The sequence below is a fragment of the Rousettus aegyptiacus genome, unplaced genomic scaffold, assembly GCF_014176215.1.
Source record: "Rousettus aegyptiacus isolate mRouAeg1 unplaced genomic scaffold, mRouAeg1.p scaffold_m13_p_17, whole genome shotgun sequence".
Taxonomy (NCBI): domain Eukaryota; kingdom Metazoa; phylum Chordata; class Mammalia; order Chiroptera; family Pteropodidae; genus Rousettus; species Rousettus aegyptiacus.
Window position 1 is genome coordinate 44,569,356 of NW_023416292.1, and position 27,221 is coordinate 44,596,576.

Below are 27,221 nucleotides of genomic sequence, written 5' to 3' on the forward strand. Positions count from 1 at the left end.
GATAACAATATCTGACATAAAGATACCTAAGTATTGGGATCCTAGGAGAATTAAATGAATAAATATATGTAAAAACTTTAAACAATGGTTCAACATAGTACGTGTTCAATAAATGTCAGCTGCTACTAATCTTAGCTGGTTTTTATTTTACATTTGTCCATTAATAATTTAAGATGTCATTTCACCTTGAATGAAAATAAAATGGGTAAAAAGGGATAAGGTAGCCATACTGAAGCTAAGAAATTTTTATGTAGCATTTTTATTTCATCCTATTTTCCACTTCAAAACCTGACATCTGCCACTCGATGTGTCTTTTCACAGATTTTCTTAGAGGAGAGGCGGCTACTATCTAGCATGAAAACACAAGCCCTCATTTTTGACTCCAGAGGTCCATTTGCCAGAATCTCGGGTCCCATTTATCAGTATCTTTTAGCCATAAGTTTACAAATGAGGCAATTTGAGCAGTGGGTACCTCCCCTTGATGATTCTTCATGACATGGGTCATCAAGGATTATGGCTGCTCTGATAAGCCTGTATGCATGCTGCCTGCTATTTCCTCCACAGCCTCTGCAGTCCTTGTCCCTGGCTGACTCAAAACTCAAGACCGAGGTCACCATCATCATTAACGCCCTGGGAAGCAATACCTCCCTGACCAAAGTGGACATCAGCGGGAATGCCATGGGGGACATGGGAGCCAAGATGCTGGCCAAAGCTCTGCAGATCAACACCAAGCTCAGGTACTTGGGCCAGGCCCTTGGTCCTGAGGTGCATGCTCGTTCTAAGGAAGGCCTGCAAACGATGCCGTCCAATGAGCGTCAGAGAGCTGGCTGTGCCAAGGTAGCTGAGCTTCCCAACAGGCCAGCTGGGAAGAAGAGATGACAGTTTCAAGTCTTTTGTCAAAATAGTGGGGAGGATGTTTCCAAATTTAGATGTAGTTACTCCTTTAAGTTTTTGCCTTAGAGATTTTCACTGGGAGGTGAAATCTGACTGAGAGCCATTGCAATTACCTTTTAATGTTCGTGTTAACGATAGCCAGTGGTGGGGAAAGGCAAGGGGCAGCAGAGAAGGGTCTGTGTCAGCGTCAGGTGAGCAGAGCTGAGAAGACGGCAGGAGCAACCTGAGGGCTTTCCTGTACTTGGTATGAGGCCAGCATCTTGTCCTCCCCTTCCCACTTCTGCCTGTGTAGAGACAGAAAACCCAAGGGGTACACAAGGTCCACTGATTTGAAGGAAGTTCACACTGGGTGCTGACTACACTCTTCAGTGATTTCCATCCTTATGCTCCCAAGATTGGCTTTCCTGAAGAACTAGCCATGTGGTAACCACTTTCCTTTAGGACTAGCTCTGTGGTAACCATGCAGCTTCTGTCATTCAGACCTGGGTTGCCCATAGTCCAAACGTCTTGTGAATGAAGAGTTAATTCACATTACTTCCCAAAGGCTCTGTCCTATTCTCCTGACTCTCCAGCATAAGACAGAGCTTGAACCTTCTGTCTAAACTGAAGCCAAAACCCCAAACCTGCCATAAGTTTACAATTTCTTTGAAGGTCAGTAGTATGTAGAGAAGGTCATTGAGATTAGGAGCAGAAGCAGTTAGAGATCGTGAGTCTGGGATCATCCAGACAAATGGAAGCCATTCCCTGTGTCAGGTGTATTGACAAATCCTAAAGTATCTGTAAAGTATTCACATTCTGAAGGTAAAATAATACTTTTCTTCCAAAATGGGTTTTGTGTTTAAAAAGAAACAACCTTGTATTTATAGTAACTGAGGTTTTGCCAGCAGAATGAGGGGGCTTCTTGACATAGCTCATCACACCATGTCAGGGCAACATTAGAAAATATGTTGAGATCACCTCTAGTTGTACAGAATGGAAAAGTCTTATTACCTGGAATTCTTTTTGTTGGACACAAGACTGCTTAGAATCTTTGTATATAGTTTTAGTCTCAGGCATGAACTAGACTACCATTGGGAGAAAAAGAAGTCAGGTTTTAGACTTTTTTGGCCTAGTGAAGCATTAATGGTAAGTGAATGCGTGTACTGTTCCTTTTTAAAAAATTTTTTCATACTATAGTAAATATGTGGGGAAATGATCACTTCACATCATTTTTTGCTCACTTAAAGCCATTGTACTAAAGTATCTTGACAGTGTTGCCTGTAAGATTTGTCTTCAATGAGAGATTTATTTTCTCCATTCCTAAGTGCCTGATCATTTCTGCGATTTGGTTTTTGAACAGGACTGTTATATGGGACAAGAACAACATTACTGCACAAGGCTTTCAAGATATAGCTGTTGCTATGGAAAAGTAAGTTTTCATTAGGACTTTTTTTCTGAAAAAATACCAAGATGCAATGTTGTCTGTGTGATTGGTGGGGTAAAAGGAGTAGCTATTGACACAAAGGAAAGACCAGGGTCCAAGTTAGTCTCTGCTCACAAGCCATGGGACTCGGGAAGACGTGGACTTTCTTCTGGTGTGAGTTTCTGCACCTGTAACGTGAGGGCAGTTGCATGTTCTGCTGGAGACCTCACCCTGCATGGTTGTGAGGATTAGACAGCACTGGGAGAGGATGGAAGTCTGGCTTCCTCCTCCTGTGGTTTCACAGTCTATTTCCACTGGGTCTTGCCTTTTTGTCCATTATGATAACTTTGAATCCAGTGGTGAGAAGAAAGCTGAGGTCCAGAAAATTAAAAAGTCAAATTGACAGATGGCAAGCCTGGAGCTAACTTGTCTCATCACTCTAACAGGCTTTCTTTATGACCTTAGTAACTAGAGTCTGCAATTTTTATTTATTGTCAAATTTACTTTCTAAGTAAACTAAATGAAGAAGTCATAATACAAACATGGCTGGAAAAAATGCTAGAAATCTGTTTTTTTTCTGAGGTAGAAACGATCAAAGCATTACAGATGAGAGGTTACAAAATGTGAATGAGAAATAAGGGGCCAGTAGCATGGAAGTCAGTCCCTGGAGAAGAGGAAAGGGTGTTCATTCTTTTGTGTTTTCCCAGAAGTCCCTTCATGCATGAACCTGGAGCTCTTTTGCCCAGTTTAGTGCTGTGGATACAACCGTAGACCTGGAGTTAGAAGCCCTCCATTCAGTGCTCAGCTTTGTCACAAATAAGCCTATGATCCTGAACAAAGCATTTTAAGTAGATTATCCCTAAGTGTCTTTCAATTCTTAATCCCATGACTCTGCTCTAGCAGGAAGTTCAATTTGCTGCTGCCAGACGCCATCACTAAACATGGGTAAGGTAGCTTGTACCATCCAGCCACCATAATTCCCTCTCCATAGAGCCTTCTATGACTATGGAACCACCTATAATTACTCCTCTTCACCACAAAACCTCCAAATGGAAGCTTTTTTTTTTTTTTTTCATTTGAGTGCTAATGGCACAGTTGCCACCCTGATAATGTTATAGACTACCAGCCCTGAATAGTCTTTGTGAGAAGCCAAGAGCACACACACACACACCCAGTGTTCACCATTTCCAGATTGATGGTTGGGCTCCCTGGATCACAATTTGCTATGCACGATGTATTCCAAGATGCCAGTGGTTCAAAACCACATTGGTTTCAATAAACTCTACTGGTCTGTAGCATGATCAGATTTGGATAAGGGAAAGGAAATCTTCAAGGCTGTAAAAAAGACTTATTATCTCTTAGTTTCAGTTCACTGGCTCTTAAACTAAACAAAAACTTTAATTCTGCTAAAGTAAAGCTAGGGAAAAATTAAAATTATAGATAGAACAGCCTTTTCTTTGGGTTATTTTACATTAAGCCACTTTATAAGTTGGACTGGATGGAGTACATTTTTTCCCATTTGATAGTACCTATCTAGATTACTGCAGCTATTCAGATGATTGTTTATCTTTATCATTTCTTCATCATTAGAGCCTTATTTTATGAAGTACTTGTTAATGTACTTTTTCAGTGGAAATCATCTAAATTTTCATAAGAATCGCATTGTGAGTGCTGTTTGTAGCAGGGCCGGGATCAAAGGCTAGAGTGCAGACTCAGTCTCTGTGTTTTCCTCATACCAAGTGACTCTCTCTTGCACTCTTGTGTCTAATCAGCTGGTCAGCCATGGTGAGATAATGTGAATACAGGACTCGTGGGGGCTTCATTTGATGTCCAGATCATGTTTGCAAACTGCAGAGACCTGCAGCGATCAGGGTATTGAGCCAGGCAGGAAACTGCTGCCAGCAACTTTGCTGAAGACAATCCTATGTCTTGGACTTGCTCATTTAAAGGAGTCCAGAGCCTGAATAGACTATTTTTGTGGATACTAATGTAATGTCCTTGCTTTGTAAGCACAAGTTTTATTTCGATTTTTCATTTTTCCTTTAACAGTTTGGGTCTGGCTGTCACCATAGCCACTGTGCTGATCTGGTACATTCAGATCCCCCAGCGACTAAAGCCCCGGCAGCAGGCTGATGCTGGGCTTTCCTTTGGGCTTCCTCTCAGTCCTTCGTTCCAGCCCCAATTTGAACATTCCATCCTTGATGTAATTGAAAACTGAAAACAAAACAAAACCACATTCCTGAAAGTTGTGTCAGTTTTGTCTGATGGCCTGAGTTGATGAGGTCCTTGTGGTGCTGCCTCGTAGACACTGTTCTGCAGTCTGGGGACCTAAGATGTACTGATCATTCAAAATTTTCTGAGACAATCTGACAACCATCTTTTGAGATTTTAAAAAAGCGATGAGTTAAGGTAATAGGGTATTTTTTAAATAAACATTATTTTCTCCTTTTTCTAGGAACTACACATTGAGATTTATGCCAATTCCTATGTATGATGCTTCTCAAGCCCTCAAGACAAACCCTGAAAAAACAGAAGAGGCTCTGCAGAAGGTACTGAAGAATCCATAGCTTAATTATAATAAATTCACATTTGAATTGAATTACGTTCGTGATACTTCTGAACATACAAACAGTACTTTGTATTTTACAAAGCTTTTTCACATTACCTCATACTCTTAGGATTTTGACTGGCATAATGCATAAATGGGGAAGGAATAACATTAAACTGAACCTTGTCATGGAATTTAAGTGTACTAGAGTAACATCCTTGTGACATCAGCATGCCAGAGCTTAAGCATAGACGACTTCCTGTTACCCTTTTGAGAACCGTAGACCTGAATGTCACCTTGTTTAACTTCCCTCCTTTATCCTCAACAGACAGAACCTTCCCTTCCTTCCTCATCAAAAAATTTAGAGTGATCTTCCTTCACGTTTGTCCATGGATATGTCTAAATCCATACCCCTTCCCACATCCTTTCTGGCAAACCCAGAGGATGAAGGGTGCATCCCCCTTCAGAGTCCAGCCACCATGGTGCCTTGACCCCACCATCCTCTGCCCTGGGCCGGAAGCTTGCCCCGTGAGTCATTCCCTTGCTCTCCCATGTCTTTATCCTTCTCTTTCTATGGTTATAGTTACCTTTCTCTTCATTTTTAGATATGTTCAAATATTTTCTATTTGTAGGAGCCTACTCCACCTTGACTATTTGTCATTTGGGAAAATGTTTTTCCCCCTTTGTGCTCTCTCCTTGGTGATACAACCCTCCGTGCTCTCTCCCAAGCTTGGCTTTCCTTCCTCATGCCTTCCTCAGTCAGCCAGTCACCACAGTTACAGGTTCTAGAGCATAAATCTCTTCATTTGTTCTCTTCCCTCTATTTCTATCAAAGATTCTTTTGTTCATACCTCAGCACTCTCACTAGGATTATCGTCGCGTTTGCCTCCTCTTTTCTGTTTTCCATGTTGCAGTCAAAAATTGCCATCTAATTTCATAATGAATTTGAATGGACCAAAACCTTTAATCCACTCATTCCAATTGTTTTTTTGGTAGAAAGCCTGACCTCCTTAACATGGCGTGAAATTTTGCCCAGAATCGGCCTCCTATTCCCCTCCAGCTTCATGTTCTACCGGCCATTGTGCTTTGTTATTATGTTCAACCTCCGGGAACATGTTAGAAATACAAATTCTTGGGCCTCAGAAACTGTACTGGGACTCAGCAATATGTGTTTTCACAAACTCTCCTGGTGATTATGAAGTTTGAGAATCACTACTCTAATTTAGATGGTACTCATGCTTTCCCCACTATTTTGCATGTCCGTGAGATTGAAATTAAGTGTCAGCTCATCCAGGAAGATGTCTCAGAGTCCCCTTTCCCCGCTAGGTAGGTGATCTTCTCATAATTTCCTCTGTCACTGGCCTTGTGACATTGTTGTAAGTTACCTGCCTCCATATGTTTTTCTCCCAGTGACTGAACTCCTCAAAGGCAGGGCCTGTGTATTTTTCACATTTTTTTTATTCTTGGTAGCTGGCATAGTGGCCTGGCATGCATGCCTGGATGCTCCTTAAACATTTGTTGAAAAAAAGAATAAATTGAGAGTGGAGAGGAGAGAAAGCCGAAGTATGGCAAAATAAATTATCCAAGATTCGGATCAGAAGATTTGACTGTATCGGACTTGGTCCAGCTTTGTCATTTTAATAAGTTAGTTAATTTTTCTGTATTTTAATGTCTTCATCTATATAAATAAGGAAAATAAAGCTATACAATAATTATGTTCAGCAGACACTTAACATCTAATTTTTGCTTGGTGCCCGACACTACCTTAAATGCTTAACATAAATTAATACATGTACTATTTAAAATAAACCCATGAGATAGGTTATATTATATCCCCATTTTACAGATAAGAACACTGAAGGGCAGGGAGACAGTAATTTGCCTAAGGTAGCCACAAAGTAGTATATGTGAAAAGCAATTTATAGACCATAAAGCAACGTACAAATGCTGGTTCATAAAGGATATTAACTTATAATTAAAGATGTACTTTTTTAAATTTGATAATATGTTTTCCTTAATATATCCAGAATATTATTATTTCAAGATGTAATCAGTATAAAAATTAATGAGCTATTTTGCTTTTTATACTAAGTTATAAATTTGGTGTGTTATTTTTTTAATACTTTTTTTATTTTTCAAATACAGTTGGCATACAATATTATATTAGTTTTACACCATGGTGGTGAGATATTTATATAACTTACAAAGTGATGAACCCAAAATCTAATACCCATCTGACACCATACATAATTATTACAATATTATTGGTTATATTCCTTATGCTATAGTTTACATCCCTGTGACTATTTTATGACTACCAATTTGTACTTCTTAACCTCTTCCCCTTTTTCATGCCCCCAACCCTTTTCCCATCTGGCAGCCATCAAAATGGTCTGTGTATCTATGTTTGTTTCTGTTTTGTTCGATCGCTTATGTTGTGTTTTAGATTCCACATGTAACTGAAATCTTATGGCATTTGTTTTCCTCTGTCTGACTTACTCCACTCAGCATGATACCCTCTAAGTTCATCTCTGTTGTTGCAGATGACAAGATTTCATTCTTTTTATGGCTGAGTAATATTCCTCGTTTACGTGTACTACGTCTTCTTTGTCCATTCATTCATTGGTAGACACTAGGTTGCTTCCATATCTTGGTCGTTTGCATGTCAGCTGGAGTGATTGACTCTCAGGCTGATTGGTTGTGAGGACTGACTGGTGAGGGGCTGGCTCTATGGAGCTGAATTCTCTTTAGAAGGACTCTGATGCCTGCCCAGTATGCCCTTTGGGTGTACTATCCTCAGATGCAGCCCCAGGTGGTGCTCAAGTCTAGTCCAAAGCTGGCCACTGGGCGTGCTGGCTGCGGGACCTCCTAAGAGGGCCCCACCACAGGCTAAGTTCAGCTGAAGCCTGTGCCCTTCCCAGGATCACCTAGCATGAGCCACCAAACAATTCATAGGTGGCCACTACCCACACTAGGCTTAGAGGTGCCTAGAGAGGCCAAGCCATGACCTGAGGTCGGCTGCCATTTGTGTCAGGCTGCTCAGAAAGAGGTAAGGGGCATACCGAGGCCAGATGCTGCTTGTTTAGGTTTTGTGAGCCTTTGAGAGATTTTAGGAAAGTCCACAGCACAAGCCAAGACAGGTCGTTTGTACAGAAAAACCTCAAAAAGTGGGACTGCAAGTTGGGTGGGGCAAGGTCTCAGGGAATCTCCAGGGTTGGGCAACTGGTGTTAGCCAGGTTCCTGGAGATTCATATGGAGTCAGCCTGCATCTGCATGCCTAGAGATATGGACAGCTCAACAAAGGAACAATGACTTCTACCAGGACTTCTGTGTGGGAGAAAGCTGCCCCTCCAGCCTTCACCCTGAAGCCAGGTCATTCAGTTCCTCCCAGTATGTCCCTAGCACCTTTCAAGCTGTTGCCCCAGTGCTGGAGCTCAAAGTAAGTGAGTCCCTCAGCAAGTAAGTCTGTGTGCAAGCCCATTAAGAGAAATGTCTGTCTCTCTAGTTGCCTTCTGTCTCAGCCACAGTCTTCTCTGGTTTTCACAGTGAGGAGTCATGGAAGCTCTTCTCGCACTTGAACCCTGGGCCAGAGAGCCTGGTATGGGGTTGGGACCCTTCGCACCTCCACAGCTGAGATATTGCTCCCAATCTTTAACCACCACACATGGCTATGAGACCAGGCCATTCCACATCTCCTCCTTCCTACCAGTCTCAAGGTAGCTTCTTCTGTCCTTAGTTGTAGGACTTTAGTTCAGCTAGACTTCAGGTGATTCTCAGTGATGGTTATTTTGTAGTTGTAATTTTGATGTTATGAGAAGAGGCAAGCATAGTGTTTACCTACTCTGCCAGCTTGACCAGGACCAGAACATGTATTCTTGACAAACCAGAATTCTGGTTTCAGATTCGACATGTAAAGAGTGTGAAAGTCATCATTCTCATCTTCATAAGAAAAAAAGCCGAGTAACCAGAAAATCAGTGATTATTTTTATATCCTTCAGAGAATTGAGGTTACAAAGCAAACTCAACCTGGACAGGAATACAGAGAATCACAGTGAGTCAAAGCCAAGATCAGAGGCAGAATGAGCTACAAGAGACTTAATGTGAACAACATAGGTTAAAAGCTGAAAACTGATAGAGGCCCTGTCTTAAGGAGGCCCTGACCCTCTCATGTGTTTTACCTCCATCATGTTATCACATTAAAGACTGTAGAAAAAGCCCTTCACATTTCTGACAAGAAGGAAGGGAAGAAATAACCAGTTCAAAATACACACGGAGCTTTCCGTCCCTTATAACAGAAGCCTACCCTAAAGGTTAGCTAGAGCCTTGTCTGCCCTGGGGAAAGACAGCTGGACAACTTCAGCCTCCACTAACCTTCCTGTTTTACGTAAGAGAAAGGGAGAGAAAGGCCAAGAAACACTTCTGAAGGTCAAAGCTCAGGGACTTAGCCCCACTAATAAAAACTAAATTTAATCAAAAGATTATAGAATGATTCCCCTCCCTAAAACCTGACCAGTATGATAATATGGATTACAACTGAGCAACCTGCAAGGCACTCTATTTAAGGAGTTTCTAGGGAAACCATAGAACAACAGGGGAGACAAACACAAGCTTATTGAAAAAAATTAAAGTTTCTAGCACCTACAGCTGCAGCAAACATTCAGCAACCTGGCTCCTAGCTAAATTAGCATAAAACCTCACACTAAAAGCTTGATTATCTCAGTTTCCTGTTACCAGGTACATCATATCTGGCTTTCAACAAAAAATTACAAGGCATGCTAAAAGGCAAGAAAAAGCTCACTGAGAAGAGAAAAAAGCAAACATCAGAACCAGATTCAGATGTGACACAGATTTTGGAATTATGATACAGAATTTAAAATGACTATGATTAATATGTTCTCTAATGAACAAGTAAAATTAAATCAAGAATAGATAGATAATACAAGCAGAGAGATAGAAACTCTAAGAAAAAATTAAAAGGAAATGTCTAGAGATCAAAAACACTTAACGGAAATGAAAAATGCCTTTTATGAGTTCATCAGTAAACTGGGCACAGCCAAAGAAAGAACCATTGAACTAAAGATATATAATTAGCTACTTCCCAAATCAAAATGCAAAGAGGAAAAAAAATAGCAGAAAAAACAACAGAACATCCTAGAACTGTGGGACAATTACAATGGGGATACCAGCCAAGCAATGGGAATACCAGAAGGAGAAGAAAGGGAAAGGAACAGAAGTATCTGACATAATAGTGGCAGAGAATTTTCCAAAATTAAAGCCAGACACCAAAGTACAGATCCAGGAATTTCAGAGAACAGTCTGCACGTAGTCACACTCAAACTGCAGAAAAACAAAGACAAGGAGAAAATCTTGAAAGAAGCCAGAAGAAAAAAAGCACCTTACCGATTGAGAAATACAGAAAAAAATCACACCAGACATTTAATCAGAAATCATATAAGCAAAAAGAGAGTGGACTAAAGTATTTAGTGTTGAAAGAAAAAAAAAAAAACCTAGCAGCCTAGAATTCTGTATCTAGTAAAAATTTCCTTCAAAAGTAAAGAAATGAAGACTTTCTAAGACAGCAGTGTTACAAGGAATAGGAGGGAGAAGTTGTCGGTACTCTGTTATAAGGGACCCGTACTGCTTGTGAAATAGTACAGTGTTATTTGAAAGTGGGCATGGATTAGTTATAAATGTACATTGCAAACACTAGGGCTAAACTTAAAACTACTTAAAAAACTTAAAAATAAGTATAATTGATATGTACTAATAGGAGTGAAAAATGCAATCATACTATAGTTAAAATCAGAGAAGGCAGATAAAGAGACAAAGAAGAAAAGAGTAAATGCAACAAATAGAAAATAGTTAAAAATGTGGTAGATATTAATCTAACTCTAGCAAGGCATGTTTTTCAGGTCAGGAAACTAAAAGTAGATTCATAAAATGGGACTAGAGGCAAAGGAGGATCCCAATATGTTAATTTTAAAATTTATGGTTTTTTAATGAAAAAAATGGTGAAGTTAAAACTCATCTTTATTGTTTTTTTATCCCGTAATATTTACTCTGCTTTTATATACACATCTTCATTTTAATGGAACTCTATCCTCTAGAAGAAATATGGCTCTTTAATTTTACTCTACTGAAGAACAATGTTGTAATTCTATATTCAACCTTTATAAATTTTTTTTAAATATAAGATTTCTTTATTAAAACAGGAATTTTGCCTCTTGTGCTGCTGTTGTTTTCAACAGTGAGACTGGAGATGTCTGACTGGCTCTAGACTGTCCCTCAGGTAGCCCTGTGTGGCCCTGGGTCCCACAAACATGATCATGACAGCCTTGGCCCTTCCCTTACCATCTGACCTGAGTCAGGCCCTCTGTCCTTAGTCCCTGGGAGGTAAGGTCTCTGTCCTTGGTCTGGAATAATGCATGGAAGGAGAGTTTACCCTGTTGATCCAAGATGCAATCACTTCTAGCAGTGATGTGTACATGATATTAAAGACCATCAAACATTGCTATTCTTTTCCCTTGTACTGGCTTTTAGAAAGGAACTTAGAATTTTGTCTTCTAAAAAGTTCCCTTCAGGCTTGGTCTGTGCAGTACCATTAGTACACTTGGGGAATGTCTAGAAATGCATGGGCCAGCCTTGGGCATCACCAGGGTGTGAGCTGAACCTCCTAGGTAAACAGTCTGCTCCCGGAACTGGCCCACAGACAGTGCTTCCCAAGGCCAAATATAAAAGAACAAATAACAAAACAGAAGCACCAAGGCTGGTGGTGATGTACATCTACCACATTTCGGGCAAGAATCTTTTTAGCAAAAAAAATTTTACGTTGATGGTAATGTCACCTTGGAAAGAGGTAATTTCTTGGAGAGCAGCAAGAGAAAACTAAAGTACTCTAATGTCATGGTATCAATGTGTCACTTTCATGATGTTTCATTTCAGGGATCTTTTCATTTTCATAATTTCTTCGTTTCTGTTTAGTAAAAAGGTACATTTTGTTGTGCTTTACAGTTTCCAAGGATGATAGTAATTATAATCTATATTTTAATTGTTCCTAATCAGTATTAAGTAGTAGTCATTTTTGAATAAGGAAAATGAAAATGTAATCATACCAAGAGCTTCCCAATTATTAGAAGCTCTTAAAAGGCTAGGGAACCACAGTGGTAAATTAAAAGCCCAATGATTAAATGGTGTCATTAGAAACAAATAAAAACAACAACTGAAAAAAAATGGATGGCACAATGATACATCTTTCTAGGTATCCATCATTCCCAATAGCTAATCCTGCATCTTTATTCAATATGTATCCTTTGCATATGGTTCTTCTTAAATGCTTTATTTCAATCTAGTTATCATTTGTACTTTTGAATTTTTCATAGGAGATTGTTTAAAAGTACAAATTGTCAATCAACTTCAAGATTTCTCATTTTCTGTGGAAATCCGTTTTTTTTATTTTCTGTAATTTTGCTAAAATCAGTTCCATTTACAAGAAAGTATGAAAACCAGGTCAATTAATGAAACTAATATGTCTTTGTGTTTTACCAGCCTGTATTTCTTCAAATGCTGTATCTATTTGCTCCTTCTCCCCCACCCCCCCTTAAGGAGTTTTCTAAGTGCTGGTGGATTCTACCACTGGCTGCGAGGTTCAGAGTATCATCCATACCCCTTGGGGACATTCATTAACTTCTCAGCTGTTTAGTGGTTAAAAATTTATGAGAGAGAAAGAACTGAGATTGCGTGCAGGAGAGTGATGAAAAGTTGCTGTGGGGTCTCCAACCTTACAGTCAATTAAACACTTCCTTGTCTTTGTTCACTAGAGTCACATAAAAATTACTCCAGTTACCCGCTAGTTAACTTTCTAACTAAAAACACCAATAATGCTACTCAGTGATTGCCGGTTTCCCCACCTCATATGTTTTATGGCATCAAAGTACTTGCAGGATGTGTGAATTAGTGCTTTGGTTTTAAGTTCAGCAACTGACTGTTTCACTGATAACTTTACTCTCTGCTGAGTTGAAATGTGTTCTTGAGAGAAACATGTGCTTAATTTCCAGATAGAAAACTATCTGCTCCGGAATCATGAGACTAGAAAGTACCTTCAGGAGCAGGCCTACCGCCTCCAGCAAGGCATCGTCACCAGCACCACACAGCAGGTGAGAGGGCACGATCTGTTTCCACACACTCTCAACTGACCCTTCTGAGAGCATAGCGTGAAGGACTTTATTATTTGACTCATTCCTAGTGGGACAATAAGAACTGGTTTTTGTGTTTTTTTTTTTTTTTTCTGAAATTGACAAATATAAGTAGGGTTTGGGGGACTATGTAGAGCAAGGCTAATTCTAATGCTAAATATGCACTTTTAATTGTTGATGATTTTATATCTTAAGATTGTCAGTAAGGTATATTTTAGATTTCCTTACGAACATTAAGAACCCATGATTGCAGATGATAAAATTGGAGAGTCATTACGCTGCTCTCTTGGAGACATTCTGTTCCTTTCTCTCTGCTCCCTCACATATCATGAGTAGGGAACAAATTCCCAGATTCTTCTGAGTAATGAAGAATTTGTTGACTATTAATTAAAACTTAAGTGCTGAAGAGAAACCCAAGTGCTTTTCTCTTCTCTCTACTCAACTTTAGAGGAAAAGAGCATTATAATGATTTTTATAAAGTGTTGACTATTTCCTCCAAAAATATCAACCAAACCCAAGGATCATAAGGTATTTGAGGAAAACTCATAGCATATGTAAAAGAAAGAGCAACATAAACCAAAGAACTGAGGTCAGATAATTCTGAGTACAACAGAGGACTTTAAAAGAAAAAAAAATTGTAATTATTGAGTTAGTGGAACTTGAGAAAATATTATGTCTATAAAATTATAATAGGCTGCTATGAAAAGGAATAGTCACAGCATAAGAAACAATGTTTAGCGATTAAAAATATAACTGTGATATAGAATTAAACTGCTAGGGTACAAATTAAGCTATTCCTCTGGAAGGAAAAGTAGAGGAAATCTTTATCGCATAGTAAAAAGATGGAAAAAGAGTCAAAATGGTGAATAGATTCCAAATGGCCAATAGCTTTCTATTGAGAACTTCAAAATTTGAAAAGATAATAAAAAAATTTAATCCTAAGAAAATGATAGAAAACCATTTCAAACAAGTCTTGGTGTTGATATGACCCCAGTGAAATTGATCAAAATGGGCAAAAGACCCACCTAGATAAATCCTGGTCAGAACATCTAGACTAAAGAAAAAAATCTTCATAGAGTTCCAAAGACAATAAACTGGCAGTCTTACAAAGGAACTAGAACCAATTCTTAACATCAGTCTCAGTTACTAGAAGCAAATGAGCCAATTAATGTCATCAAAGATTAGCGGGGGATTTATTTTTGGACCAAGAATTCTTTACCTAGCTATTTTATCAGTAGATGTGAGAGCAGAATAAAGGTATTTTCAGAAATAGACCCAGAAATTTCACCCCAAATATTCTATACTAAAAATTTTTTTGAAGAGTTTCTCTAGCATAACAAAGAAAAAGAAGAAAGTATACAATATGAGGTTTAAATAAAAAACTAGAAAAAATAAAGTCATAAAAGTTATAAAAGTTGAACTAAAGCTTTTAAAAATTGTCATTTTGGGACAATTTGTATTGAGCTGCAGGATTAAAAGACGTAGAATTCATTTCTTTCTCTAAGGCTCCCATAATCATAATTCTGCAACTGCATTTTAATGGGTTTAAAATTTTAATATCAACTTACACAAAAAGGGGAAACCTAATTATTGTTACATAAAAATGTAAATGTTGGAAATCTTAATTTAAAAGTAATGAACTAAGTAAAATAGGAGTGAAGAGGAAAAAAAGTGAGTGTAAATATGCTGAATTTTAAGTTTTTATTTCATGGAATCAACTGCTATTTTCTATAATTTATAAATCAAAAATATAAAAATAACTCTACTATTTAAATTGAAAATGGAAGCCACCAAAGAACTAAAAATACAGGTCAAAAAAAGTGTTTATTTCAGCAGATTGAAAGGAAATGACTGGTACAGAAAGTAATTGGAGACCATCTTGTGTGCTTTGCACTATTTTCTTACCTTGGGCAGATGCCATTTTAATTTTTTGTTGTTGTTGTTTCTTAAGAGAATTAAAGATGTTCATAATAAAAGCATCATATATAATATTCCAAGTAGGTAAAATTACACGGATGACTGTGTGGATATGCATAGAGATTTGTGAAAGGGTGCACATCAAAATGCATATCCTATGCAGGTGGTACAGTTTTACTTCACAATATTTGAATACAATACAGTCAACATGTGTTATTTATATAAACAGAAAGCAATAAGTGCTGTGAAAAATAATTATGAATACTAGTAACAGGGAGTTTTGAGAAAGAAAATATGGGTTTGACCGTATCTGTGCCTTAAAATTTTAATTTTTTTGTCCTGCAGGGACTAATATTCGCTTAGTGCTTTATGGTTTCCTGTTATTTCCTGGTTTTAGTGTTTAACATTAAAAGCAGTGAGAGTGCTCACATCTTATGTTGAACTTTTGCCTTGGGTTCCTTTATGAGTTCCCATAATGCAAGCTTTTCTTAGTACTATTTCCTTCCAACGTTTTTCCTCATGCATAGGGAATTTTGCCCATCCTCCCAAAATTACTGCAGCAACCTTTAATACTGTTTCTTAAAAGCATGTTACATCTTCTCAATCAGGAGAAAATTATACACAGGGGACGTATGTTTAATTCTTCATGGGTAGCACCATTCTGAATTAAGTCATTATGTAGTAAATATAGTGCCACCTTTTCACTTTGGGGATTTCTCAGGATATTATGATTAGCAGTTTTTACAGTTTAATAGTTTCAGTCACTTTCGGAGAATTTTATCTCCTTTTTATTAAAACTTCTTATTAAAGTTCCCAAAAATCTGAATACGGAAAAAACAAACCCTCCATGACTAATGTCCTTGTCAACCACCTAGCCAGTCCTCATTCCAGGTGACTCATTGAATCTCATAACTGTTCATGTATTTGTCTGTCTTCTTCCTTGGTTTAGGAAAGACCTTTGTAAGATTCAACACTCCACCTCTGCTTTTGAGCTTTTGATCTATTTTTTTTCATCTTAAATCCTTTTTAATCAAGAGTAAGCAAACTCTTTCTGTAAAAAAAAAAAAAAACAAAAACAAAAAAACAACAAGTAGTAAATATTTTAGGCTTTGCAGCCGTGTGGTCTCTGTTGCAACTACTCAACTGTGAGTTTGTAGCTGAACCCGCTGTAGACAGTGTGTATCTGAATGAGTGTGGCTGTTCCAACAAAACTTTATTTGTAAAAACGGGCCCAGAGTGGCTTGTAGTTTTGCCAGCCTCTCTGCTTTTAAGTCTTCTTACCCTTAAAAAAGAAAAAGAAAATTTTATTCCCTAGAGCTGTGAGCTGTTTACTCAGCATTTTCTCTTTCCTTCCTTTCACATGCAGATTTTTATACTTGTTTTCATGACTTCTTTGCTACCCTCTTAATTTTGTAATCTTTCTAAATGTGACCTCTGCCCATCTATCTGCTGAAATGACTCTCTTTGGTCTTATGGTCACCAGGTCCAGGAGCCATTCTCCCTGTTCCTCTTCCAAGGAAAGAAGGGGGCAATATAGTGTAGAAGTTAGGAACTTGGGCTCTCGGGTCAGATGACCAGATTTAAGTACAGCCCTGCTCTTCCCTGTCCCTGTGAATTTACTGACCTCTTAAACCTTGATTTCTTCATCTGTAAAATGGAGATGACTGAGAGGTGCTATGAGGGTTAAATGAAATAATGCATGCAAACTTGACTCTTCAACAGTAAACATTAATGTTCATTGCCGCTATTATTTTATTATCATGATTTATCATCATTATTATCACCGCATCTTTCTTAAGAATCCTTGGTTCACTTTACAATGTGTCATTCTGAATATCTTTTCACTGTCCCTTTGTCTCATCTGTCTCTTTTCTGCACAACTCTTTCTCCTTCATCTTCCAAATGCAGCCATTTTTCTAAGTTTTGCACTCGGTGCTTTTTTCCTTTGCCTATCTCATCTACCAATTTAACTTTCTCAGCTGTGGATGACTCCTGGGTCTCTTCTCGGTACCTTTTTCTTTCCAGAAACTCCCATCTTTTCAACTACTTTTTCAGCATCTATACCCAGATGGCCCCCTCAGATATCAGGGTCACTAAGACCAAACTAATCCCCTGGAACTCCTGATTTGGTCATTTCTCTCAGTGACATCATCATTTACTGAGGAGAGAACCTGTGGAGTTGCCTAGGACGAGCCATCTGCTTTCCTCATCCAGTGGTTGCCATGTCGTCCCCATTTACCATCGAAGTGTCTTTTGCAGCTGTTCTTTTCTTTCCATTTCTACTGCCAGCCCTCTTACTAAGGTTGCTTATTAACTCCTTCCTACTTCTTCTTTTACAAGTATGACAAGAACTATGTGTCTCTTTTGTATCAGAGAAGTTGAGTCACAATGAGAGTTATGGGGGAGGGGACTTTTAGGCCCTTACAGGTGTGGAAGGAGCTGGGAACACACGCCCTGTGCCTTGCACCCTGCGCAGACTCTGTAGTTTGCATCTGAGTCTCCCACCATCTTGCCTTAACCTAGCATTCCAATCTGATTGCTCACAACCAGGTTCCTCTGTCCCTAATCAGGAAATAAATAGGAGTCACAAGTATCTGCATGTGTCACTGCTTATGTTCATTCTTTTGCTTAAAAATCCATTTTTTCAATCCACCAAAATCTTTCAGGACCCAGTTCAAAAGCTACCTTCAGCCTCAACTAGATGTGATCTCTCCTTGGCCGAAATCTTTTAGAACTTTCTATCTTTCATTTATTCATTGAATAAACACTTATAAAATGGTCTGTCATATGGCAGGCACTATTGTAGGGTATGGAACTTTGGCGATGAACAAAATAAAATATGCATGTTCTTGTAGCTATTAGATTATATAGCACTTTAAATCTAGTGTTACTCTTAATTTTGACTATTTCTTTCCTCTTCTAGGTTTTTAAGTTGCTTGGTGGCAAGGGGTGTGTCTTATTCAGGACTATATCCCATGCAATACTAGGTGTTCAATATATTTCTCTTGAATTGAATAAAGAAATAGACATGGAGAAAGATAAAGTTTTCCACAAATAAACTATTTGCTGGAACTGAAGATCATTGTAACAAGAGAAACCAAAGACTGCATTTATTGCTAATAGTTCTGATTTACGCTCTTGGGTTCTGCAGCCCAGTATATTCAAAAAAGTCTCAAGTTGTCATTAGCAAGTGTAATATGAGTTGAGGTGTGATTTAGTTGCCGAAGAAGCCAATTTGACTTGTACCTGTTAATAGAAGTGTACTTTCTGCAGTAAGAAATGTGATAGCCGTGTTCAGCTCACCAGTCCACTTCTCCGGAGTTACAGTCTGTTTTATCAGGGGAGCATATTTCATGAGGGTTGTAGATGGAAGAGAGCATTCAGAGAAGTAACCTGAGGTGGGGGAAGGTGCAGGGACCACAGAACTGTATCTAGGAATGGTAAAAAGAACTGGGAATGTTAAGCCTGAATAAAAGATTAGAGAAGAAAAGATAGCTATGTTCCAACGTGTGCAAGACCAACACATGGACAAGAGCAGGCGATTGTTCAGGGAGTCCTCAGGGGGAATCACAGACCTGCAGGAAGGATGTGAGAAGACAGGTTAGGACTCAATAAAGAAGACTATGTCAAGGAATGACAGAACATGTTTCCTTGGAGGGAAGTGGGCTTCTCAAACTACAGCAGTTAACAACTTTTCTGGGTTGCTTTAGAAAACCGGGGCGCCAAAGGATTAGGGTGACGTAGGGAGGTTAAAGAGCAGGGAGCAGTCATCCACGCTGAGGTCTCCTGATGGGATAACCCAGGAGACGGCAGTCTTTCAGATTGCAGTTTCTCTTATTTTTCACATTTGGGTACCTTAGGGGCTTGAATTATTAACAGAGAGCCAAAACCCTTGATTTCCTTTTTTCAGAAATTTCACTTGCCCTCTGTGTAATCATTCTTTAATAGTTTAACTTTTCTGGGCCTTGAGCTCTTTAGTTGTAAAATCCGAATGTGATCTCTTGGGCTGTGCTAAGCTTTAGCAAGTGTATATTCAGAAGAATCTGAGATTTGTGGTATTTTCTGTCTTACTTGAAGAACTAAATTTTTATGTTTCATTTGGATGTGATTTTTGAAAGTTTCATTTAAAGGTCACTCAAAGTTCTTTTAAGACCTCTCTTCTTGGTGAATGCTTCTCGGTCTCATGATTATTAAAGATGATAAATTTATAATGCCACATCTACACACCTCTCAAATGAGTCTTTTATGTCCTCAGATATATATCAGTTTCTTTCCTAGTATGTTGTTAGTTTTTTTTCTCTTGAAATTAGATAGTCATTCTTGGTAAGATATGAATTATTGATGACTATTTTTGCTTTGAGAAGCACAGATCAATACAATAGTTAGATGAGTTAGAATTTATATCAATTAAGAAGATTTGAAAAACATAGAGTTAGTTCTCGGCAGGGCATTGAGTAAATGCAGAAAGGTAAGACATGATCCCTGCCCGGGAGCTTGGATTGCAGTGAAAGGGACAATACAGTATGAGAAGGTTTATTCATATAACTTCTCTTTCCTGTGAGGACCTCCACCTAGTTCACTTATGTAGCCTCATTGCATTTTATAGTAATAGGAGCTGCTCTGCATATACATTAACATTAGCATTGCTGGCCCTTTGTCAAGGAGCAGGCACTTTGAGTGGTGTTATTTTACTGGATTGTTTTTTTCATACACTAGGAGATCATAGATTAGGTGTTATGAGCCTGATTTCATAAAAGACAAAGGCAAGAGAGGCGGTGATACAGCAGCAAGCAGACATGGGCTCTGTAGTGAAAGTGCAACTCTTTTGAGCAGTGTAGTAGTTTCTATTTTTGTAGAATTTATGGAGGGAGGACGGCTGACTGGCTTCCTATAGTTATTATATCAGATAATTCAAAATAAGTAGACAAGTGTGAATTTAAATAAGAAATATTAGACTGTCATCTCTGCCAAAGTGATCAGGTGGGATGGGACTCTTGATATATAAGGTCTCTGGAGAACTAATAATTTCTTAAGAACATGAAATAGATAACTTGCAGCTCTTATTGAAATATTGAAGAAACTTTTTAAACTGTGGTTCTTTTTCTTTAGACTTCTTAGCTTTCTTCCTGCTTCTCTCTGTGAATACCACTATAAAAGCATAATACCTTTCTGTATTGATTTTTGTCTCCAGTAGTGATCTACCACTTCCCTTTGGGTTTTATGTTTAAATCCATGGAACAACTTAAAGTGATTCATGTGTAATTAACCAGGGAGAGGTAGCTTAACGGAATAGAAACGAAATGTTATTAACTTTATTATTACCTATGTTACTATAATAAAACCTTAACTTGCCTTTTTTATTTTTTTAGTGGCTCTTAATATATTGAAAACTACCTGATATAATTGAATTGATTTAAAAAAACATTAATTTTCAGGGATCTTCTGATTTCCAAGATACTGAGACTAACTGGCTATGGGCATCATTTTGTAGTCATCTCTACAGCCTCAGAATGGCACATTTTATGCCTCTGTCTCCTCCAGTACCTAGCGTTCTGTTTGACACTTAGAAGGTAGGCAATAAAAATTAGTGAAGGACAGTTACTATTTAGCAAAATGTCACTGAGTAGCTACGGGATTCTGAGTCATCAAGAAGAGTTCACTTTTGTTCTACATGCTGTATATCCTAAAGCAGGAAAGGGGACCAAAATCTCTTCAGTGCTTTTCTGGAGTTGATGTTGCCAAAGGTTTTTTATATGAGTAGATAAATTAATAATGGGCTATAAGCTACCTTCTCAACAATTTTAGTTAGAAGTTATCATCCTCATTCATTCTGTGTTTCTTTCTATCTAAATATCGGCTGTGCTCATCGGGACACTTGCTGTCATTTTCATGGTGTGGAGCAGATGATTGACAGAATATGTGTGAAAGTACAAGATCATCTCAACTCCTTGCGAAATTATGGGGGAGACGCTGTCCAGGAAGATTTAAAATTGGCAGAAAGGCTCATGCGTGATGCTAAGAACTCTAAAACAGTGAGTTTCACTTCGGGCTACGTGAATGTCTTATGTAATAAAAAGGCTCTTTAAATTCAGTTTTAGAAATTAGTTCCAACTTTGTATACCTTTCTTCCCAGTTCCAAGGTTGCTGACAAATGGCAAAGTAAACTGAATTAATCTTTGCCTTCTCTCTGTACCTGTACTAATTACCGGTAATCAAATGTAGACTAAAAGGCAGAGGGCTGATGTGATTTACAAAGGACATAGTCAGGTCCCTATGCCTGAGAGGTAGTTGTTCTTTAACTGAGTAAAACCCATTTAATGTTATTCTGTTTGCAAGCTGATCTCATGACACTCCCATCTGTCATCTCTAAAAGGAAGCTTCTCTAAATTAGAGTTTGGTCCCCAAAGTATGCCTTGCTAGAGAAAGGACTAACTGGGATCTGGTCCTGACTAGAAACACACACTCAATGAATATTTTGAGTGGGAAGAACCTTGGCAAAAGTCAGTTACTTTCATTCCCTAGATGAGGACACTAAGGCACAAAGGTGTAATACAGCATTCCTGTGGTTTCAAAGCTGGACCTTAGTTTACTAATCTGTGTAAAAGACCTTTGGTCAAGAATAGATCATCTGTAATAATATTTCTCTACCCTTTTTACTAACTCTGCAAGGACTTTGGCGCTTATTTAAATATTTCTTTAATTATGGAGAGGCGCCTTTTATTTTTCTTACAGTTGTTACCAAATTTATACCATGTTGGTGGTGCGTCTTGGGCAGGAGCTGGCAGCTCACTATCCAGTCCAATTCAGGAGACCCTGGAATCAATGGCTGGAGAAGTTACAAGAGTCGTGGATGAACAGCTAAAGGTTTGTTTAGTTATTTTGGAAAATGACATTTTTATGATTTAACTATGTATGAGAACATTTCATACATTTCATAGATTTGTGTGTGTGTGTATACACGTACCTACACACACATGCACATGTAGTAAAAATTGAGTACTGTGTCTTTTCTAGCTTCATTTATAAATTTTGGAGTAACTTCTTACATAATGAGATCAAATAAAACCTATGAAATTCAATTTTATTTTTGATGGTAAGTCTCTCAATGTAATTAGCATGACAGGTTGCCACTAATAAGAGAATGATTGATTTCTATTATAGATCAGAAAGAGAATTCTGCTCTAGGAAAAAATATCTTCTTTTACTACATTCGATTTAGAAAATGGGAAATATGGCAAGAACTGTGCTTATAGTTCTAGACGCTGCTTATATGAACAGTGTGCCATATGAATAGAGCTATAAGGAGCTGGTCCAAACAGCAAAAGGATTTAGAATGAACTTACAAAACACGCACAGCAGGAGAGATTTATCTGTAGGCTCCTGGCTGAAAAAAGGTCTCTGAAATTTAAGTGAATAGAGTAACCTAAAACCAGCTTTTTCTTAAGGTAACTCCAAAAACCAGTTACACCAGAAAAATGTCACTTTCAGAAATTTTTCATCATTTCCAGTCTGCTTATTCAAAGATGGCTTAAAAAAAAAAACTATCTAAATTTCTATAATTATCAGCTCTTTTCTGACAACACATCACTGCAGCTCATAGGGATTTGATGTGCAACTCAGTTATATCTTTGGAACAGTCTGATTACTCTGTAAATTAAATTAATGAGGGAGAAAATATTGTGGATTATTTAGGAGTTTAATCCCCTGTCTTTCTATGCATATAATAGAGATTCTGTGTACCGTTCTTATTTTATTTAACCATGGTTGTTTTGAATCCATTCTAGCAGAGATGGACCTTAGAAAAAGTACTAATTAGTTGGTACAGAGTTCTGCCAGATCATTTGTTAGCTAATGGCACTTGTTTTATCCTCCACGAAGGATGAAATATATAAGATAGATAGTTGTATACACATTTAAGCAATCATCTTTGTTGCTTATTTCTGACTGTAATAATTGAAACTTACTCTTTGTTTAACATTTAAATGGTCCTAACAAGTATACAAAAGAAGAAAGTAAAAATCACTTGAAATCACAGATAGCATCATCTTAACATTTTACTGAATTTCCAAGCTTTCTATGTCTACATATAATGTTACAGATATGTGATCGTACTATATGTATGTTTTTATGTTCAGTATAATATTAATACAATTCTCAATCAGTGAGTAATCAACATTGTTTTAATGGCTACCAGTGTATTGGGAAACCTCAGTCCTCTGTGTGTTTCTCCTTTTCTTTCACCCAGGACACTTCACTTCCAACACTTCTGGTCACCAGGTGTAGGAGTTTTCACCCATCAAGCAATTAACTGGGTGTCCTACAATTTAACTCAATTCTGACACTGTCTACCTAGAGATAACATCAGAACCCACAGGTTAAGGGCTCAGTCAAACAAGATTACCTCCCTCCCCCACTCCCACCCCCATTTCCGATGCCAACTGCAAGTCCAGGTAGTAACTGGTTCTTCAGACCATTCGGCAACAAATGTGAGGTTCTCATGACCCCCTCCTTAAGTTTGATTAATTTCCTAGAGTGGTTCATAAAACTTACATTTACCAGTTTGTTCAAGGATATAATAAAGGATACAGATGACCAGCCAGATGGAAGGGATGCTTAGGGCAGCACATATGGGAAGAGGCGTGAAACTTCCATGCCCTCTCTGGGTATGTCACTCTCCACCACCTCCACATGCTCGCCAACCAGGAATCTCTTCTAACCCCGGACATTTGGGTTTTAGTGGAGACTTCATCACATACATTTTCAGCCTTTTCCCCTTCTCAAGAGAATGGGGCATGGGGCTGAAAATTCCAAGCTTCTAATCATGGCTGGATCTTTCTGGTGACCAGCCTTCATCCAGGAACACACCCAGAGTCACCTCATTAGAACTAAAGACACTTCTGTCACCCAGGAAATTACAAGGGTTTCAGGAGCTCAGTGTTTGGAACTGGGGGCACAGACCAGTATATGTTTTATCTCACAGCCAGTATAATTTATTTTCTAATTTCTGGTTAATTCTGTTATGGTAAATGCCTATAATTAACCCATTCCTAGGTCAAATGCTATATACATTTTATACTTTTGTATGAATTTACAAACTTCTCCAATAGTGTGGACAATTTCTTGTTTTGCCACACTCTCACCAATATTACTAAGTATATTAACCTTTTAATATTTATCAGTATAATGGGTTAAAAGCACCATCTTATTTCATCTTTTGGATTTTTTAAATAACCAATGATGCATCAAGCAATTTTATTATCCATTTGTGTTTCTTTTGTAAATTACATATTTGTATCTATTGCCTGTTTTTTTCCTTTTACAGTATTTATAAGAACTTCTTACATACTAAGGATTGGCTGGCATTTAGATCAGCATAAAACACTGCAACAGGAACTTCCCTGCTGTCACTTGTTCCGACTATTTTAAACCACAAGTTCTCACTTGTGCCTTTGCTCCATTTCCTTCTCAGTGCACTAAATGGTTGGAATTAGCTCTTGTTAGCCTTTCTTCGGAGATAGTAGAAGGCAAAGGTCTAACATAAAAGCCATTTGAATTTTTAAAAGCCTGAAATAATATAAATATATTTGGCAACAAAAATATTTTTCTGTAAATAGACATTCCCCACATTGTTTGACGGTGACCTTTCTGACCCCTTGTCAGTGTCACCAGTGTTCTCCATTCATTACAGCTTTTTTATTTGCAGCGTTATGGCTTTTCTGTCATTCTCATGGTCTCTGAGGTCCTAGGATCCCAAATGACCTGTTTTTGATATTCCCCACTCACTTGGTTTCTTTACTCTCAGTTCTTTTGAGTTTCAAGTTCCTTTCCTTTCGGGGTTGTCTGGCAGGCATGAACTATAGCAAATCTTCAAACACAACTTTTAATTAAATGTTATTTATTAATTCCCTTTCAACTGGATATAGTAGACTATTTTCAGTAGACTATGGGTTGTTTATTTCCTGTTTCCTTCCAGTTTACCTGAAAAGTGCTCATGACTTTACTATTTTAAAAATTCTAATTTGTCTATATAAAGTTTCTAGGCCTTGATTTTCTTAAAAATTGTGTAGGAAAAAATGTGTTTTTACTACATGAAATATTCAGTTTGTTATTAAACTACTATGATTCATATTTATTTTATTACTAGTATAAAATTTTTCTGGTTAAAGCATTCTTTTACTATTTCTCAGATTCTCTAAAATTTGTTATACTAGCAAAAGTGGATGGATTATTTTATAAAAATAAGTCTTTATTATAATGAATAAAAAAACACGAGACCTGCAGGCCTGGATTTGCGTCCTGGGTTTGCTGCTAGCTGTTTGTGCTAAGCTAGTCTTCTAACTTCCGAGATTCCTTGTGCAGGATTGTCTTGGTGTCAAGATAATCAGGGAGTTCTTTCCAGCTTTAATATTCAGTTGTCCTGTATCGTGGTCAGCAGTAGATAGTTTGACTATCGAATGAGAATAAATTTAAATATCTCTTTGAGCCTTCTTTCAAAAAAGTATTTCAGAAGAACAAAAGAAATGGCCAGATGATCCAGCCTTTTTAGCAAAACTCTCTGGTGGAAAAGAAAGCAATAACTTTAGAGAGATTCCTCCTTTTAGAAGAGGTGACATTTTCCCTGGACTGGCCTGTTTTAGGTATTTTAAAATGACACTCTCCCATTGTTTTTCCTTTTTCGGTCCTAACATTTCTTCCTAGAGTAACAGTAGATGAATAAGTGAGATTTGAATGGTTTAACATAGAATAAACTTTCATTTTTTTCTTCCGGATTTGCATTTTAAAGTGCTCGTTTTAGCTATGGAAATTCTTGATTTCACCTAGGGCTTAAAATGGTAAAATACTTCACAGGTAAATAACAGATTAATGAAGGAAATGAGGCATGAGCGGTGTAGGCCGGATTTTGGAAACTATTAAACTAGGTTAGCCAAAAGATTTCTCTGAGTTTTCTTATTTTCCTACACTTTATATTTTACAAAGCAAAAAAGGAAGAAAGATTTCAGAGCACTTTAGTATGGAAGTTGTATTTGCCCGTAATGAATTACAGCAAGTCACTGGCTCACTGCAAGAATGTGCAAGTGTAGCTCCCATGCTAAGGATTTTCGTTAAATTTATTTTATAAACTTTACATAGGCTTTCTAAGTACTGTTAGTTATTTTTACAATTAAGAAACAGAGACCCTCATAACTTTCATTGGGAAGATACTACAAAATGAAATCTGATTATCACATTTCCATTATAGGGACTGCTCAATGCATATTGTCTGAAGACAATATAACATCAACTAACAAAACGGTAAATATGTAAGAAAAGTTAAGAAATGTGTAGAGTGAGAAATCTTAATATAAGCCTAATTTAGATTTGCAGAAGCAAATAAAAGAGAGAATAGCAGAAGGCAACACTTGAAGAAATGGTAGCTGAGAATTTCAAGGATGAATTATTCATCTAGAATATTCCAATTCAAGAAGAATGATGATACTCATGTAAGATAGATAAGAGCAGATCCATGACTTGAATCATCACAATGAAAAGTGAAAAACACTGAAGACAAAGAGATCTTTAAAGGAACCAGAGGGAAAGAAAAGCCATATCACTTTACAAAGAGTAATATTAAGGCCAACAGTACAGCTCAGATCTCAACAGTTCATGGAAGCCAAAAGACCATAAAATTTCTTCACACATCTGAGAGAACTTACACATCTGAGAGAATTTACAGTGTAAAAATAAGGATTATATATCCAATAAACCAGCATCTGTGGCTTGGAGGTGGCCTATCTAGTAAAGCAGCAGCCCCCAACCTTTTTGGCACCAGGGAGTGGTGCTCCAATGAGAATCTAATGCCTGAAATCTGAGGTGGAGCTGAGGCAATGATGCTAGCGCAAATACAAGTGAAGCTTCGCTCACCTGCCAGATGCTTACCTCCTGCTGTGCGGCCTAGTTCCTATTAGGCCACAGACTGGTACCAGTCCATGACCCCTGCAATAAAAATAATTTTTAAGAATGAGGATGATGAAAAGATATTTGCACAACCAATGTTGATGGCAGCATTATTCACAGTGGCCAGGACATGGAAGCACCCAAAAGTGTCCTACAATAGATGATTGGATAAAAAAACTGTGGTACATATATACAATGGAATATTGCTCAGCCATAAGAGGAGATGAAATACTGTCATTTCCGACAACATGAATGGATGGACCTTGAGATAATCATGCTAAGCTAAATGAGCCAGACAGAAAAAGTTGAAAATCACATGATATCATTTATGTGT

At 37.8% G+C, this 27,221-nt stretch overlaps 1 protein-coding gene across 7 annotated transcripts in view; it reads left to right on the forward strand.

The window, feature by feature from the left end:
• The window catches only part of CARMIL1 (capping protein regulator and myosin 1 linker 1), a 262,957-nt gene that overhangs the window by 173,172 nt on the left and 62,564 nt on the right, over positions 1–27,221 (forward strand). For all 7 annotated transcript variants that reach the window (XM_016140897.2, XM_036235257.1, XM_036235261.1 and 4 more), the window contains 6 exons: positions 565–737; positions 2,234–2,302; positions 4,752–4,845; positions 12,899–12,997; positions 20,857–20,985; positions 21,686–21,817. In XM_016140897.2, coding sequence (XP_015996383.2) covers positions 565–737; positions 2,234–2,302; positions 4,752–4,845; positions 12,899–12,997; positions 20,857–20,985; positions 21,686–21,817 — 696 coding nt within the window. The remainder of the gene's footprint in view (positions 1–564; positions 738–2,233; positions 2,303–4,751; positions 4,846–12,898; positions 12,998–20,856; positions 20,986–21,685; positions 21,818–27,221) is intronic.